Below are 15,891 nucleotides of genomic sequence, written 5' to 3' on the forward strand. Positions count from 1 at the left end.
AAGCAAACCCCGCACTAAATATCAATGAGAATCAAAAAGATATTTTATCGGGAGCAACTAGTTCCGAATTCCAGAGCAATGTCTTAAATGCTTCAAATACTTAATGTTTCAAAACTCAACAGATTTATGACAATCAGTACTAAACGTTGCATTGGGAATAGATTACAATGGACATAGCTAACTACCATCCATGCAAAAGATTGACTATGTCTATATTCCAACCCCGGAGCTTCATTTAAACATACAGGTATTAAATGAGCTCTCTACAGATAAATTATGTTTCTGATTATGCAGATCAACTGGGATTTATCCTCTGGGAGTTTTGCATTTAAAGCATAGCAATGATCACTGGAAATGCCATTTATTCTGGGCAAAAAGTTTGCAATAGCGCCATGAGCACTGGAAGAACCCCCACTCCATATCAGCAGGCTTTAGAAACTCATTATTTTTATGTTCAACACTTCATAAGCTAAACATTATTGTAAGAAAACCAATTAATTTCTCATTTGCATTCAACATCTGATTCTCGTAAAAAAAAACCCTCAGCATAATCCTGTAGCAAAACATTAGCCCCCCACATGCCTTTTGAAATGTAGGATACGTGGATGTGCACAATATTGTTGTAACTCTACATTTAAAACAAACAAACAAACCCAATGATACAAAAACACAACACACCAAAAACCAGCAGAGATTTCCAATGTCTGTAGGGATGTGCAGAATGTTGCGAGCTTGGAACATTCCAACTTGCAACAGATCGTTTTGAGTGTTCTAAGCTCGGGAAAGAATGACCACGTTCTGACTCGCAGCATTTCGAGTGTTCTGAGCGCCATTCTGGAGTCCAAAATGGTGTTCTTCTGGCCTCTGTGCATGCACGGCAGCCATTTGCATGGTCAGCACTACCATGCAAATGGCTGATGGGCGTGAGCAGAGGCCAGAATAGTGCTCAGAAGGTTTTGAGTGTTCCAAGCTCATTCTATTGGAGCAACCAGCTCAAACCGGGAGGGAAACCATAGGTTCCTTTCCACTACAAACTCCATTTTCCTGAATTTGGATGTGCGGGCGAGGAAACTGGAGGTGAAGGGACCTCCCGTTTCCCGTTATGTCTGAATCCATCCTATATTAAGTATAACAACACTTCCTTACATCTAACTACTCCTGACCACAAACTCTGACTTCTTACGATCCTCTAAGATTGCAATCCTATTCACAATTACCTGGGGTTATAAGCGCCCCTGAAGTCAGTAGGATTTAATTCTGAGCAAACAGGTATAGAGTCAGGCTGTATCACACAGTGGTTGACATCCAGACTAAATTACTAAAGAGTAGGCCCATTGAAATTAACATATCAAGTTAGTCATAATTAACGCACTCCATTAATTTCAATGACTTAGTCTGGGTGTCAGCCGAGATTTGCTTAACAAACGCCCTTTTGTGCAGAGACGCTCCATCAAAGATGGAGAGAGATATCCATCCCTGCTCTGCATTTTTCCTGCCCTTCCTTTCATGACTCTCCCCCTCCATTCCCGCCCCCTCCCGCCCACTCCTGAACTACAAGCTTCTCCATTCACAGGGAGGATTGGAAATCTCCATCCTCAGGCTTTATTTTGCCTTTAGCCTGGAATTAGTAGCGATAATGGGTTCTTCCCCCCCAAAGCTCCTTCAGACTGAGTTGGCCCGCTTTCTGCCTCTAACATTTATGCTAATGATCCAAACAAATAGTCAACTTTAAAGCCTGCGGAAACCTCATCAGAAACCTCATCAGCGTGTTCGCCAAGGTTGGGAGGGGCCAATCACCATGGCCGAGTAATTTGGTGGAATCCTGCCTAGGAATGCAGATGAACGCAGAGAGGAAAGTGTGTTTCTGAAGGGGATGCAGTTATCCTTTCCAAGTTAAAATCCGACCCCAGAGTGCTGTTAATTTGTGTCTGGCACCTTGGACTGCAATGTTATTATTAAGCTGCAAGCTCAAATTCAGGTTTCGAAACAGGAGACTTGTAAGGAAAGAGAATCCGAGGAGTTGATGTGCAAACTATCGGCCAGCTAGCAGATTTATGGCTAGCAGGAAAGGAACGAAGGTAGTAAACAAAGCAGTGCCCTCACTTGGGTGCGGAGGAGGGATGTTACCTGCATGACAATTAGCAATGCACAAGGCAGAAAGGCTGTCGAACCTCTCCCTGAAATGTCTCTGCCTGCCTCCTCACAGAACCTATTACACAAAACATCCAACATCTCCTGAACAAGCAGTCAGCAGTACATCAGATTACCCTTTCCCACAATGCTTACACGGTCTGGAGGCCGGAAAACACACACACACACACACACACACACACACACACACACACACAGAGAGAAATTTACATTGACTGCTGTTGAGTACAATCTCAATAGACAGGCATTTAGTTCTCTCCCCCAACAATCATTGTTTCCATTTATCCCAGCAGAGGATAACAGAATGTGATGTTTACGTGCTTATTTTCTTTCATTACAACTGATTTAACAGAAAGCAGCACGTTTTGGATGTGTGCGCTCAGCCTCCAGAAACGAGGAGGCAAACATCCAAGCGAGCAGGCAGTTGGGCTATTTCCAAACCAACACAAAATGCCCATTTTCAGATGCCTGCCTTGCTGTTCCTGCCTCTTTGCACCCATTTTCTACTGGCTCATCCATCTGCTCCTTCGAATATTCCAAAGCCTCACAAAACAAGGTATTTTTATTTATGTATATAACCCTTTCCAGGCAGATCTCCCATGGCGGTTTACATAAAAGCATTAACACAAACAAACACCAATAAAAACCTATATAACAAGCAACAATTAGACTAAGAGCTAGATCTGGAGATCTTGGCTCTTAAATCAGGGGAACGGATAGGCAATGTCTGTCTCTCCTCCCCAGGTTCCAGAATGATGGTTCCTGGTAGCTCTAAGCTGACAGCTCGAGGGAGTACCTTTGCTAGAATTTGGGGAGCTGGATGGTGACAGTTTCCCAGGCTGTGTTGATTTCTTCTCGGGGAGGAGGCCATAATTTAGTGGTAGAGTAAACCACTGATCATGGCCTTGCCACCAATGGACATCTGGTTGATGGGGATTAGGGACACAGGGCCTTTTCGGCTGTGGCCCATCAGGAGTGCCCTCCCGGAAGAGTTGCGCCACACTCCCTCCTTCAAAGTTTTTAAAGAACAAAAGACTCATCTTTTTAGAGAGGCCTTTTAATGCTTTCTCCACTGCTTATATCTGTACTGGTTGGATTTTTTTAGCTTTTAACTTCTTTGTAACTTTTAAATGTGGTTTTAACCAGGTCTGTTTATTTTATATTGTTTAGTATTTTCTCAGTGCACTGGAGGGGCAGAGTGTGAACATTTTAAACAAACAAGAACAAACAAAGCAAGCGTCTGCTTTTCATGCAGAAAGTTCCAGGTTCACTCCCTGACAGCACCTCCAGGCAGGCCCGGAAAGGACGCCTGCCTGAAACCTTGGAAAGCAGCTGCCCGTACAGAGCTACAATGCTCTGACTCTGCGTAAGGCAGCTTCCTATGTTTTTCTTCTCTCAGAGCAACATGCTCCCGAGCCTACTTTGTGCAGCAAATGCCAATACACCTGCCAAATGCAACCATCACACATGAGGGTGCTTTAACACTTGAAAAGCCCCTAGGCCAGGATCCAGAAAATTCCTTAAGAAGAGGCAGCCCAAGAGTTTGGACCACCCACTGCTCCTTTTGCACTCCTTTCTTCGAAGGGTAGCTCCTGCCCAGATAATGTCAGAAATGTCCTATTGAGACATTCCTCAGTTCCTGAAATAGTTTGCCGCCTGGCAGGGAGGGATGCTATTTGACAAACACGCATCTAAAGACCCCTTGAGTGCACAGTGTTCGCTGAGTGATTTGGATGTTGGACAATGAAGCAATATTGAAAGAGACAGTGGGAAGGATCCAGACTACGACAAAGAAGACCGCTGTTTTTCAATAAAAGACTTGCAAAACTAAAAGCAGCAGAAGTTGAAAAAGATCATCCCGGTTGCGTTTAACATGCATCAGACTTAGTCCTGCCACTGAAATTAATGGGATTTCAGTCAGTCATTACTAACTGGTCTCATTTATTTCAAGGCTGCTTAGTCACAACTAACTTAGTCTGGATCCTGTTCAAAGTCAGCATTTTAAAAAGAAAAATCTAAACACATAGCAGACAAAATAAAAAGTGCACACAGCAGCCAAAAAGGCAGACAGTAAGCTGCTGAACTGCCAAGCCAAAATCTCAAGAAAAGAGGGTGGGGTTTGCCAGCTTCCAAAAAGTCACGATGGGAGAAGTGGGGGTTCTATGGTTTGGGTGAGGCCAAGAAAGCAGTCCTGACTCCTGAGTCCCCACCAGCCTGACCTCAGCTAACACAGGAAGCCAGAGTAGAGCCTTCTGGATGATCTCAGTGAGCAAGCAAACTCATAGGACCACAGGAAGCTGCCATATACCGAGTCAGACCATTGGTCCACCTAGCTCAGTATTGCCTACACAGATTGGCAGCAGCTTTCCTAAGGTCTCCCAGCCCTATCTGGAAATGCCACCAGGGAGGCAACTTGGAACCTTCTGGACACAGGCATGCAGGTGCTCTTCTCAGAGCAGCCACATCCTTAGAGGGGAATATCTTCCAGTGCTCGCATGTAGTCCTGGTTGAATTCAAATGCAACCAGGGCAGACCCTGCTAAGCAAAGAGGACAATTCATATGGAGTAAGGTGCTCCTTCGGTTACCCTGGACCATTGTCCGTGTAACAGGCATCCCAGATGTTCTTGACTACAACTCCCATCATGCCCAGCTGCAAGGGTCTTTGACTGGGGGTGCTGGGAGTTATAGGCGACAACTTCTGGGAATCCGTTACAGGGAACCCTGCCCTGGACCCAAGCCACTTAGAGCTTTAAAAGTCAAAACTAGCATCTTGAATTGGGGCCCAGGAGCAAGAAAGGGACCAGTGCTGATTAAATAAAATGAAGACGACTGGAACAACGTACTCCATTACATGGGCTCCCCGAAAGCAGCGCTAAACCAGGTGTAATTCCAAATATTCTTGAAGCGTCGCCTCACGTACAATGCACTGCAGCAATTAAGTAGGAACATGGCAATTTCCATTTGGTTAGTAGCAATTTTGACTTTGATGCATTATTGCTGTTAAGCTTTTTAATATGCCAGTCTGGAAACTATCTTTATTTGTCCCCAATTTTATGATTTGCAGTTGTCAATATTGCTAACTGAATTAGAATAAATATTTACTTTTCTTAATTACAAATCATCGCAAAGATGCCAGATATTGTACTTTTACACTGTAATTACATTCTCTTTGGTTAAAGCATTAAACCAAAATCATCATTTTAGTATCACAGAAAGATGGAGCAAAAACTAGACACAAATAAAGCAAATAAATTATAGTCGAATTGCAAAGGGGAGGTATAACTTCCTACACCAAGGGTGCTCAAACTTGGATCCCCAATGTTGTTTGACTACAACTCCCATCATCCCCGGCTACAATAGCATCATGGGAGCTGTAGTTCCACAACAACTAGAGAGAGGCCCAAGTGTGAGGATCCCTGGGCTAGTGAATCCAGTACCACTGCAACAGTGAAGCAGTTTTCAGACGATACAGACAATTGATCTGACAGAACAGATAACACAATGCTGAGAAGCACATACACAATCTTCCAAAGGTGTATTCAACACAAAACAGCTTCCCTCATATAACTCACGATGTGCTCACATCACTGCTATCGGTGTCGAGACCACCATTTTAAACTGTAGGTACTTTGCACCCAAGAAGATACGGCAGCTACTATATATTTAGACAAGAGTGTTTCCGCATTTCATATTTATCTTACTCTCAATTCCCATATATAAAAGAGTCGAGGAACTTGTTCAGCAACATGCGGAAACACATTACTTGGGTCAAGGCTATTAATTCTACTGATAAAAAGACCTTCCAGGCAAGGAATAATTCCTGAAATAATAAATCTGTACTTGCAACAAGATTAGGATGCCCCGGGATACCGAAAGAATGTTATCTCCTTGAGATAGATTAGATCAATATTATTTTTGCTCCGGGTGATGTTCATATTTTCCAGGCTTTGAAACACCTCACGTTAAACTCTGAAAACCCAACGGTGAAGTGTTGCTAGGGTTCAAGTTCATTTTTAGAAATATACCCCCCTCTAAATTGTGCCCCCCCACTTAAACTGAGAACTCAACAGCCTTCATTATCCAAGATCTATTTCCTAAAGAGCTGGAAACTAAGGGGTAACCTACAGATACATTGGTTTCATAAAGAAAAAGCCTAAGGGAGACGATTTTGATCTGCCTGTTCTGGATGGGGTCAGACTTCTCCAGAAGGAACAGGTACGCAGTCTGGGGGTGCTTCTGGATCCGAGCCTCTCCCTGGTGTCCCAGGTTGAGGCAGTGGCCAGAGGTACCTTTTATCAGCTTCAGCTGATACGCCAGACGCGTCCATTTCTTGAGACAGATGACCTCAAAACAGTGGTACATCTGCTGGTAACCTCCAGACTGGATTACTGTAATGCACTCTATGTGGGGCTGCCCTTGTACGTAGTCTGGAAACTACAGTTGGTTCAGGATGCAGCAGCCAGGCTGGTCTCTGGGTCATTTAGGAGAGACCATATTACTCCTGTGTTGAAGGAGTTACACTGGCTGCCGATATGTTTCCGGGCAAAATGCAAGGTGTAGTTATAACCTATAAAGCCCTAAACAGCTTGGGCCCTGGGTATTTAAGAGAGCGTCTTCTTCGTCATGAACCCCACCACCCATTGAGATCACCTGGAGACGTCTGTCTGCATTATTTCCCCATCTCTGGCAATTTTCAAAAAACACCTGAAAACCCATCTTTTCGCCCAAGCTTTCTCAGCTTTCTAAATTTTGGGGTTTTTAAATATCTGGTTTATTTTAAAATTAAAAACCTGATTTTGGGATTTTAATCACTGTAATTGTTTAATTGCTGTTTTAAAATGTTTTTAAATTGTTAATTGTTATGTTATTTTTTAATTTGTTTTAGCTGCTTACTGTTTTAGTGGTCTGCTTTAATTGTATACCACCCTGAGCCATTTTGGAAGGGCGGTATACAAATCAAATAAATAAATAAAAATAATAAAAACAAGGCTGGGAAAGACTCCTGCCAGAAACCTTGGAGAGTGGATGGACCAACCTTCTCTCGGCAGAAGGCAGATTCCTGTGTTCCTAAGTGCCTAACTCCCTTCGGTTCCAAAAGCAGCCTGCCTTGTGCTCTGTGAGGCTTTTGCCTTTAAAAGGCACACGTCCAAAGCCTTCCAACTAGTTCGTGTGCTTTTTGCTTTTTTTGGATCCTGGCCAAGGTAAGAAAGCCAACTTCTGGGGAGCGGTGGCGGGGGGGGGGGGGGGGTTACTTTAATACCTTGGCAGTCTGAAAATGTATTAGGCAGAAAGTAAATTGGCATAAAGATTCTACGACTAGAGAGGATTGTTTTCCCTTTTTCAGAGACTCTTTAAATCTGTTAAGCTCTTTACCATGATCTAACTGTCAAAAATAGTTCAGCTGGCTTGCTATATTTTGGCAACATCTGTTGCAAAAATAAAGAGTTTGTTCGCTCCATGTAGGACGCCGGCTTCCCTGTCAGTTGTCTTCCTCTGTTCCTCTGAAGGCATTTTTTTAATGTTTAAATTTTCCAAGCAATGTACGAGCAGGACAGGAATGCCTGCAGAGGGATCCTAGAAGGGCACAGCAGAATCCTGTTTGACCTTCTCCTCTCCTTTGGGGAATGCTTTGGCCATGGAGATGGGGCAGGGTTGGGGATGGGGCTGTAGCTCAGTGGAAGAGCAGGCCCCCGGTCGAATCTCTGGCAGCATCTCCAGGTAGGTCTGGGAAAGACTTGGGGAGCTGCTACTAGGGATGTGCACGGAACCGGCTGGCCTGGTTCGGTTCAAGTCCGGACCGGACTTGAACCTGACAGGAACAGTTCGGTCCGGCACCTCCTTGAATCCTCCCCAGTTCGTTTCAGTCCGGGGTGGGTGGGTTTCGTGAATTTGTTTGTGTTTTTTTTGGGAGGGGGGTTACCTGCTCCACTTTGGGGGAGTTCCTTGGGGCGGGATGTGGGTGGGTTCCGCAGAGGTTCCCCCTCCGCCCACCAGCCTCTGTAATCATCCCTTCCGGCCGGCAGAGCTCAGCACAGCGGCCATTTTTGACGCCACTGCACATGCGCAAATGGCCTCTGCGAGGCCTGGCATGAAAATGGCCGCTGCGCCAAACTACGGAGGCCCGTGAATTCATTCACATATTGATTGTATGTATGTATTATGTATGGGACGTCTACTCTGCCTTTACACACAAGGCCTCCAAGGCAGCTTATAGCATTTAAAACAAAACAAAAAAACCCTTGAGTTCTGAAGCAAGAATGGGGATAGGGCCGCAGTTCAATAGTAGAACATCTCCTTTGCAAGCAGAAGGTCCCAGGTTCACTCCCCAGCATCTCCAGGTGGATGTGGGAGAGACTCCTGCCTGAAACCTTGGAGAGCTGCAGTCAGTCAGTAAGGACAATACCGAGCTAGATGGACCAAGGGTCTGACTTGGTATCCTTTGTATCCCTATGGAAGGGGATCTGGGAAGCACACACAGGCTTCCTACTATCCATCACAGCCTCATACAATGATGGTATGTGCCTGAGGGGAGGAACAGGGTTCTGAAAGGTTCTTTAGAGAACTCTGTATATCTAGGCATGGTGCCCACACAAGGAAATACCAGGCCTGAATGGCTGCCATTTTTAAAGATCAAAAATGCCTCCAAATGGAGAAAAATGTTAGAGAGGGGGCACATTCATAACGTTACACTAGTAGATTCAACTAACTAATCAGGGTAATAAATATCACCATGTTGGCTCTGTCTGCACATGCATTGAGGTCAATTTGAATCACGCTCAATATGCACTTGGACAGGGCCAATATCGTTCCTTCTCAATATCATTCCTTCTCTTTCAAGAGGAAAAGCAGTATTTTTGCCTTTATTTGCCTCTACAAACAGTTGGTGGGTCAACCAGGAGGCTACACTGGGTCGCTTCAGATAACAACTATGATTTTAGCCATCATGGGAGAGCCAGCCCTCACGAGCTCCCTCCCGTCTTTGTCCTCAAAAGAGGAAGAGATACTTCCACTTTTGCACCAACCACACTTCCCCCACGATGGCCACACTCTGGGAACTGTGGCTTGGTCTAGTTGTGGTTTATGAAAACCAATCGGGATCCAACAGTGGCAGAGGAAGGGCATGGGTGGCCCATGTTCTCATGGGTAGCCCCGCCCCTACGTTGGTGGCGCACCCCCTGACCCAGCAGCCCGCAAGGAGGCTGCCCAGCCCCTACCACTCAGCTGGTCTCTATGCATGCGCAGAGGCCGGTAGGGTCAGTGAGTGCGCCGCTGCCATGAAGGTGGGGGCTTCTGAGTGCCCGCAGTGGCAAGGTGAGGAGAAGGGGTGAGTGAGATGGCTCCAGAAATGGAGCGAGGCAGCCCCAGAGGCAGGACAGCCCAGGTTCTGGGGACCTGTGCCCCCTATTACAGCTCCGCTCCTGGGATCAAACCATGATAATAGTCTGATCCACTGCTCTGCATTATATGATTTCCACAACGGTCTGGGCGTCTCATGGCTGTATTGGATTGTGAGTGCTGCATGCATTGTTGAGGACTTTAGCCAGCAGAAAGCCAAGCATGTAGCTTTTATGAAATAAAACAGCAACAACAAGAATGTTAAAGTACTGCATACTGCCGCATGGGAGATGAAGATGAAGTCATATATTATACATTTATTTGAGGAGCGGGAGCAATCGTGGCCTCTCTCTGGAGTTAATGAACATTGGTTGGGAAAAGAGGCATATTTATTGAATGAGACCTTTATTTAACAGGCCCTTAAACAAAATGAAAAGGTTGCACATTGGGCTGCCATTTCAGAAGAAGGAGATCTCTCATTCCTGAACTAAAACAAATTCATGGTCCATCAGCAGCCATTGATCTTGGGGAGTAAGTGAAGCCTCCAGGTCCAGAGGCAGTAGGCCTGATTCCCATTTGCTGCTGGGGAGATAGTGAAGGGCAGCTATTGCCCAGGTCCTGCTTTGTGGTCTTCCCAAAGGCATCTGTTTGGCTATGGTGGGAAATAGGATACTTGATAAGATGGGTCATTTGGTGAAATTGAGCAGGACTCGTATATACAGTAAGACCTCGATATCCACCGACTCTATATCTGCGGATTCATGTATCCGCGGTCGGGTAATAGACACCTGACATGGGCATACACGGGGAAAACAGTGGGGGCGGGGGGATCCTGTCAACCTCGCATATCCGTTGGTTGGGGGTGGCCAGAAATGACCACAGATGTCATTTCCAACCACCATTTTGTGTTTCGGAGCCTCTAAATGGCTCTATTTTAAAAAACAAAACACAAAAATAGTGATTTTTGGCCCGTTTGGAGGCATTTGGGGGCTCAGCACAACTAGAAGGAGCAGCTGAGATTATAGTCATTTCCCCCCGCATCTGCTCCCCCCACCCCAAAAAAATCAATGTTTTTGGAGGTTTTCCTCAAACTGGGAACCTAACCCCCAATTCCCCATTGCCCTAATGCCTCAATATCCATGCTTTCCATATACGCGGTTGTAGCGTGGAACAGAACCCCTGCAAATATCAAGGTCCTCCTGTAGTTTTCAATTGTGAGTGTATTAGGTGGTAAGCTCCTCCTTCTGGAGTTTATATTTGATATGTGATGCACAGAGACAGTTGCCTTTAGTTATACAAAAGCCACTCAGTCTTTTTTAGTTAGACGTTTCCTGAAGGTAGGAGTTCTACATTTGACTGCTTTGTTTCAACAACAGTGTGAGGGTTCCTGTACCTGCTGCCACTGTTTATCTTCAACAGTCTTCTCCTATCACATCTACTGCCTGTGTTAGTGGGGGAGTGCTTTAGGCATAAGGCGTTACTCCAATAGAGAAAGTCCAAATATTTTAAGAATAAGGGGATTTATTGTTTTTGTTCTTCTTTATGAAACCACCAAAATGAAAGGTGGATCCAGAAATACACAGTTCAAAACACAACATAGGAAGCTGCCATATACTGAGTCAAACCCTTGGTCTATCTAGCTCAGTATTGTCTTCACAGACTGGCAGTGGCTTCTCCAAGGTTGCAGGCAGGCATCTCTCAACGTACTATATGCTTTGGTAGTTTGTTGGTTCAATAAAAAAAATCTTGTCCTATTTTTTAAAAAAATCAAAATAAAAAATCTTGTCCTATCTTGGAGAAGCCAGGGAGGGAACTTGTAACCTAGATGCTCTTCCCAGAGCAACTCCATCCCAAGGGGAAGAACTTATAGTGCTAGTCACACTTCTAGTCTCCCATTCAAATGCAACCAGGGTAGACCCTGCTTACCTAAGGGGATAAGTCATGCTTGCTACAAGATGAGCTCTCCTCCCAGTTACACTTTACTATCCTTCCGTCTGAGTACCTTTCCTCCAGCCTCCTCTTTGACCATTCATTTCCAGCTAACTCTCCATCCTAGGTTCCGAGATCCATGGACTCCTCCCTGTCAATCCCAGTACCTAGCAACAGTTGCCATGCTTACCTCACTAACTCCCACCCCCAGACCAAGCAACATACAGAAATATAAACAATTGTTAACTCAACCTTTTATTTCTGGGAGTCAGTTTTTCACAAACGTATATAAACACCAACTACCCAACATCCTCATGAGACAAATGAGGTGGCATAACAGGCAGCTGGGCACAACTATTCTCAGAGTTCCCTTGGGGCAGCGGGGAGGTGTAATGGAATTCCCAAATATTTTGGGGAAGCAATAGAAATCCCATATCTCAGCCCCTTTTCTACCTTAGGGGAGAGCTGTAACAAGACACCCGTCAGACATAGGAAGAAGAAATTACTTGAATGAGCGAGTTTTGTACCCACTTTCGCCTTTGAGGAAAGTCCTTTTCACCCACTTAGGAAAAATCTGTAGCCCTGAACTGCAACCAGCCTTGGCAAATTACAGTATAATCCATAAGTTCAACATTCAGCTCCACTGTTTTCAAATGCATTGTCAATTTTAAACATTATCAAAATTGGTAACTCACCTGCCGTGAAATCATAATTTAAATCTATGAACGCATGGGAGTGAGGTGTATACATTTTCTTCTGCGTGTCCAGCGCTGGGTGCCATGATAATTCCCTAAGAAATAAACGTTTAAAAATTCATTTTAAAACAAGATTTCATTCAATAACCTGCCAATATCCGCTTTAAGGAGAAGAAGCAATATTCAACCATTTAATTGTTATTTTTAAATACAGTGAGGCCAAATAAAGTGTTTTTATGTTTTCCGGTGTATTCACATACATACCCATTAGGGATGTGCACGGACTGCCATTCAGACGGTTCAGCGGCGGCTACCTTTAAGGAGCAGGACGGATGCCCATTCCCCTCCCCGTGTTTCCCCCGCCAGCGCTGTCTGCAAAACTGGCTTGCAAAACTGGCTGCATATCTCCCTGCAGCCCCGCTCAGCAGTGTACCAGAAGTGGCCGGTGCATCCCCCTGCCACCGAACCGGCTGAAAACTGGACCTCCGAACCAGTTCAGCTGTCCGGAAACGGACTGCCGAACTGATTCGTGCACATCCCTAATACCCATTTGACCATGCCGTGCATTTTATGGCCCACAAAGGCTTAGCTGCAATAAGGCTTAGGTACAATAACTTTGCCTGAATTAAAAGTTAAGACACATGACAGGTTCTGAGGTAATGGGAAACCCCGGTTAGCAAACAACAGTAATTTATTTATTTATGCATTTATTGCATTCTTATACTGCCTTTCTGCCTTGACAAAGTAACCCAACGCAGTTCACAATATTAAAACAAGGAAATTACATAAGATGAATAAATTGTTGTCTCAGGCTGTTGGTCTTTTCAGGAGCTGAGGACAAGAGCTTGCACACCTGGGTGCCTCCTTTCTTGCCTTCCTCTCAGGGCACACAGTTTCCTAGCACCCTGGTTTGTTTTGCCAACTATGATTTTAATAAGCCACGGTTCCAAATTCATATGCAATGCAGAACTGCAATTAACTCCTCTGAAGCATCATCACTCAAAATTAGCTCGCCTGCATCCCGTGGTCATTTCTGAGGCCAGGAGTCCCTGCCCTCTGAGGAGAGACAGGCAATGAATAAAGGGATGCCTTCTCGGCTGCGGTTCCTCGTCCTAGGAATGCTCTCCTGGTGCCTATTCTGCTGTATTTTTCGCACCAAATGAAGGTATTTTTATTTTCCCCCAAACCATTAAAATATTTTAACCGGGTGACCAGTCTGTTTTCAGGCTGCAAGTTGTCCATTTTATTGCTGTTTTTAATCCTACTGTAATTATTGCTTTTGCTCAACAGTGCATATCGCCTCTCTAGTATTTAGATGGAAGGATGGGGCATAAATTCTAAAACAGAAGGGAACAAACTCAAGAGCTTGTTCTTGGTCACCAATTTGCTGTCAAATTCCTGACTGTGAAAGAAATATTTTGCCATCTCAACAGTTTAATGAAGGGCCTCGTTCCCACACATACCAATACCAAAGAGCATACCAAAGTCAGCTATGCCAGTGGGCAATTGTTTCTGAATTCGGCCAGCCAGAATCTTCCAATAGGAATGCACAGTGGCTGCAACTTCTATTTGTTTAGTATTCTTCTGCTATCTATTTCTACATGGACCAATCTCCAGCATTGTTCCTAAATACTAGGGATGTGCCCGGAACCATTCCGGAAGCGGCGGGGGTGCTCCCTTAAGGGCAGGGGAGGGTGCACTTACCCCTCCCACTGCATTTCCCCTGCTGGCACTCCATTGTATCAAGGCCTTTTGGGGGATGCCCAGTACTTCCGGCCACTTCCAGCCGAGGACGGCAACAGGGCAGCAGGGAGGTACGTTGCCGCCCCGAGGGGCCTTGATACAATGGAGTCCCAGTGGGGGAAATGCGGTGGGAGAGGTAAGTGAACCCTCCCCTGCCCTTAAGGGAGCACCCCCACCGCCGCCGAAATACAAAAACGGCCCCAGTGGCCAAAACGTTTCGGAGGCTTCTGTAATGGCCTCCGAAACGTTTCAGGCTCAAGCCTACTAAATACAAGGGTAACTCTGTTAACAGTGGCATTGCAAGCCACTATGTATCCACCCCCAGCACAGGACCTCCAGTGGCTGTTGCTGGTGTCTGTCTTATGTTTCTTTTTAGATTGTGAGCCCTTTGGGGACAGGGGGCCATCTTATTTATTTATTATTCCTCTATGTAAACCACTTTGGAAACTTTTGTTGAAAAACATATATATATTTATATAAAAATTGTTGTTGCTGTGGTTAGGTAACAAGCTTGAAGTGGGCCCTGGGACAAGAAACAAAGAGGGGGCCCTCCACCTTCTTCTCCTGCCCCCACCAGTCTCTTTAATGCAGGAGAACTGTAAGGACATGGTGAAAAATAAAACTCATCCCTTTGCAAATAATACCACATGCTCCCCATGAACACATACACAATTACTCACTCCCCAGGCTCAGAAACAGTTTTTTAAAAACTTAAATACCTACTAATATCACCTCATAGATTCATACAATATCAATAGCGAAGAGTGATGGGTATGTTGTCACTCAGCCGGCAGGCCGCTTTACCTCGGGGGCCCAGAGACATTTGTCCCCTTTGTTCAATGATAGCTTTGCTCCTGGGCTCAAGGCCTTAATGCACCTCAGGTAGGTGTCAAATGCTGCCCCCCTTGTGGTGTTCTCTCTTCTTCCCTCCATTTTCTAAAGGCAGAAGGTCATCCTGCCACCTTGCGGGCGCACCAATAACCTCCTGCCTGAGGTGACTGCCTCAGCTCGCCTTATGGAAGGGTCGCCCGTGCCTGCCAAGTCTGTTGTAGCAAAGCCAAGAGAGGGTCTTGTGGCACCTTAAAGACTAACAAATTGGCTCTAGTCCACAAGAGCTTATGCTCAAATAAATGTGTTAGCCTTTATGGTACCATAATATGCTGTTGTTTTTGCTAACCAAAGAATTTGTATCATCTTTGCTGAGTTAGTTGCCCGGATCTTTTGATCCATAGTGACTGACAATAGTTAGGTCTTTCCTTTCTCTTCAGTTTTATGTTCATTTGTCTGGGTTCTGAATATTCATCAACATATTTCAAAGAATAAATAAAGCTAAGCTGAAATAAGGATGTTAGCACCGTGCCTTGCATATCTGGGAAAGCAGCCAGAAAACTACACTCAAGAAGCTGCGTTGAAGAATGATTAAACAAGCAGACAGCTAGTCAAAATGTATTCTACTGCATTTACACTTTATGCCCTCTCATATGATGAACTCACAATTACAGTTGCTTGCATAAGGCAAGACACTTAGTAGCAGGGCCAGAAAGCTTGTGAGGAATCTCTCTAAATCGGGGCAAAAATAATGTCTTCCAAATAGTTCCTAAACACATTTAATTGGTATTGCAATTACTCCTGACTAGTTCATCTGACTGAGTATTCTTTAAGAAGAGATGGCTTCAGATACTTATTTCACCCAAGTCTTCATTCTGTCTTAAAACTGATGTCCCCTCTCTTGTTTCAGTATTTAACCTTCAGCTTTTAAGGTCCAACCTTCTGTGGATACTGTATTCACTTTATAGTGCAGCCCATCCAAGGCTGGAAAATGCAAATTAATGGCTTCTTCAAAATGAAACAAAATAAAGGTTGTAATGATAGGAGCTCAGCCTCTGATAAGAGCTCACTGGAATCTAATTTCTTTGCCTGGATCTTTAACAGCTGGAAGCACATTATAGTAAGGAAGGACCCCATGCCTTGTAGGATCAGGTCACCAAAGGATTCCAAATGAATGGGCTTCCCTACAGAAAGAATTCTGAAGCTCAG

General features: G+C 44.9%; 1 protein-coding gene across 2 annotated transcripts in view; it reads right to left on the reverse strand.

Annotated features, from left to right (window-relative positions):
* ITFG1 (integrin alpha FG-GAP repeat containing 1) overlaps positions 1–15,891 on the reverse strand; it is a 131,230-nt gene that overhangs the window by 102,227 nt on the left and 13,112 nt on the right. For both annotated transcript variants that reach the window (XM_053270345.1, XM_053270344.1), the window contains exon 6: positions 12,112–12,206. In XM_053270345.1, the coding sequence (XP_053126320.1) occupies positions 12,112–12,206 (95 nt within the window). The remainder of the gene's footprint in view (positions 1–12,111; positions 12,207–15,891) is intronic.

The sequence above is a fragment of the Hemicordylus capensis genome, chromosome 9 (genome assembly GCF_027244095.1).
Source record: "Hemicordylus capensis ecotype Gifberg chromosome 9, rHemCap1.1.pri, whole genome shotgun sequence".
NCBI classification, from domain to species: domain Eukaryota; kingdom Metazoa; phylum Chordata; class Lepidosauria; order Squamata; family Cordylidae; genus Hemicordylus; species Hemicordylus capensis.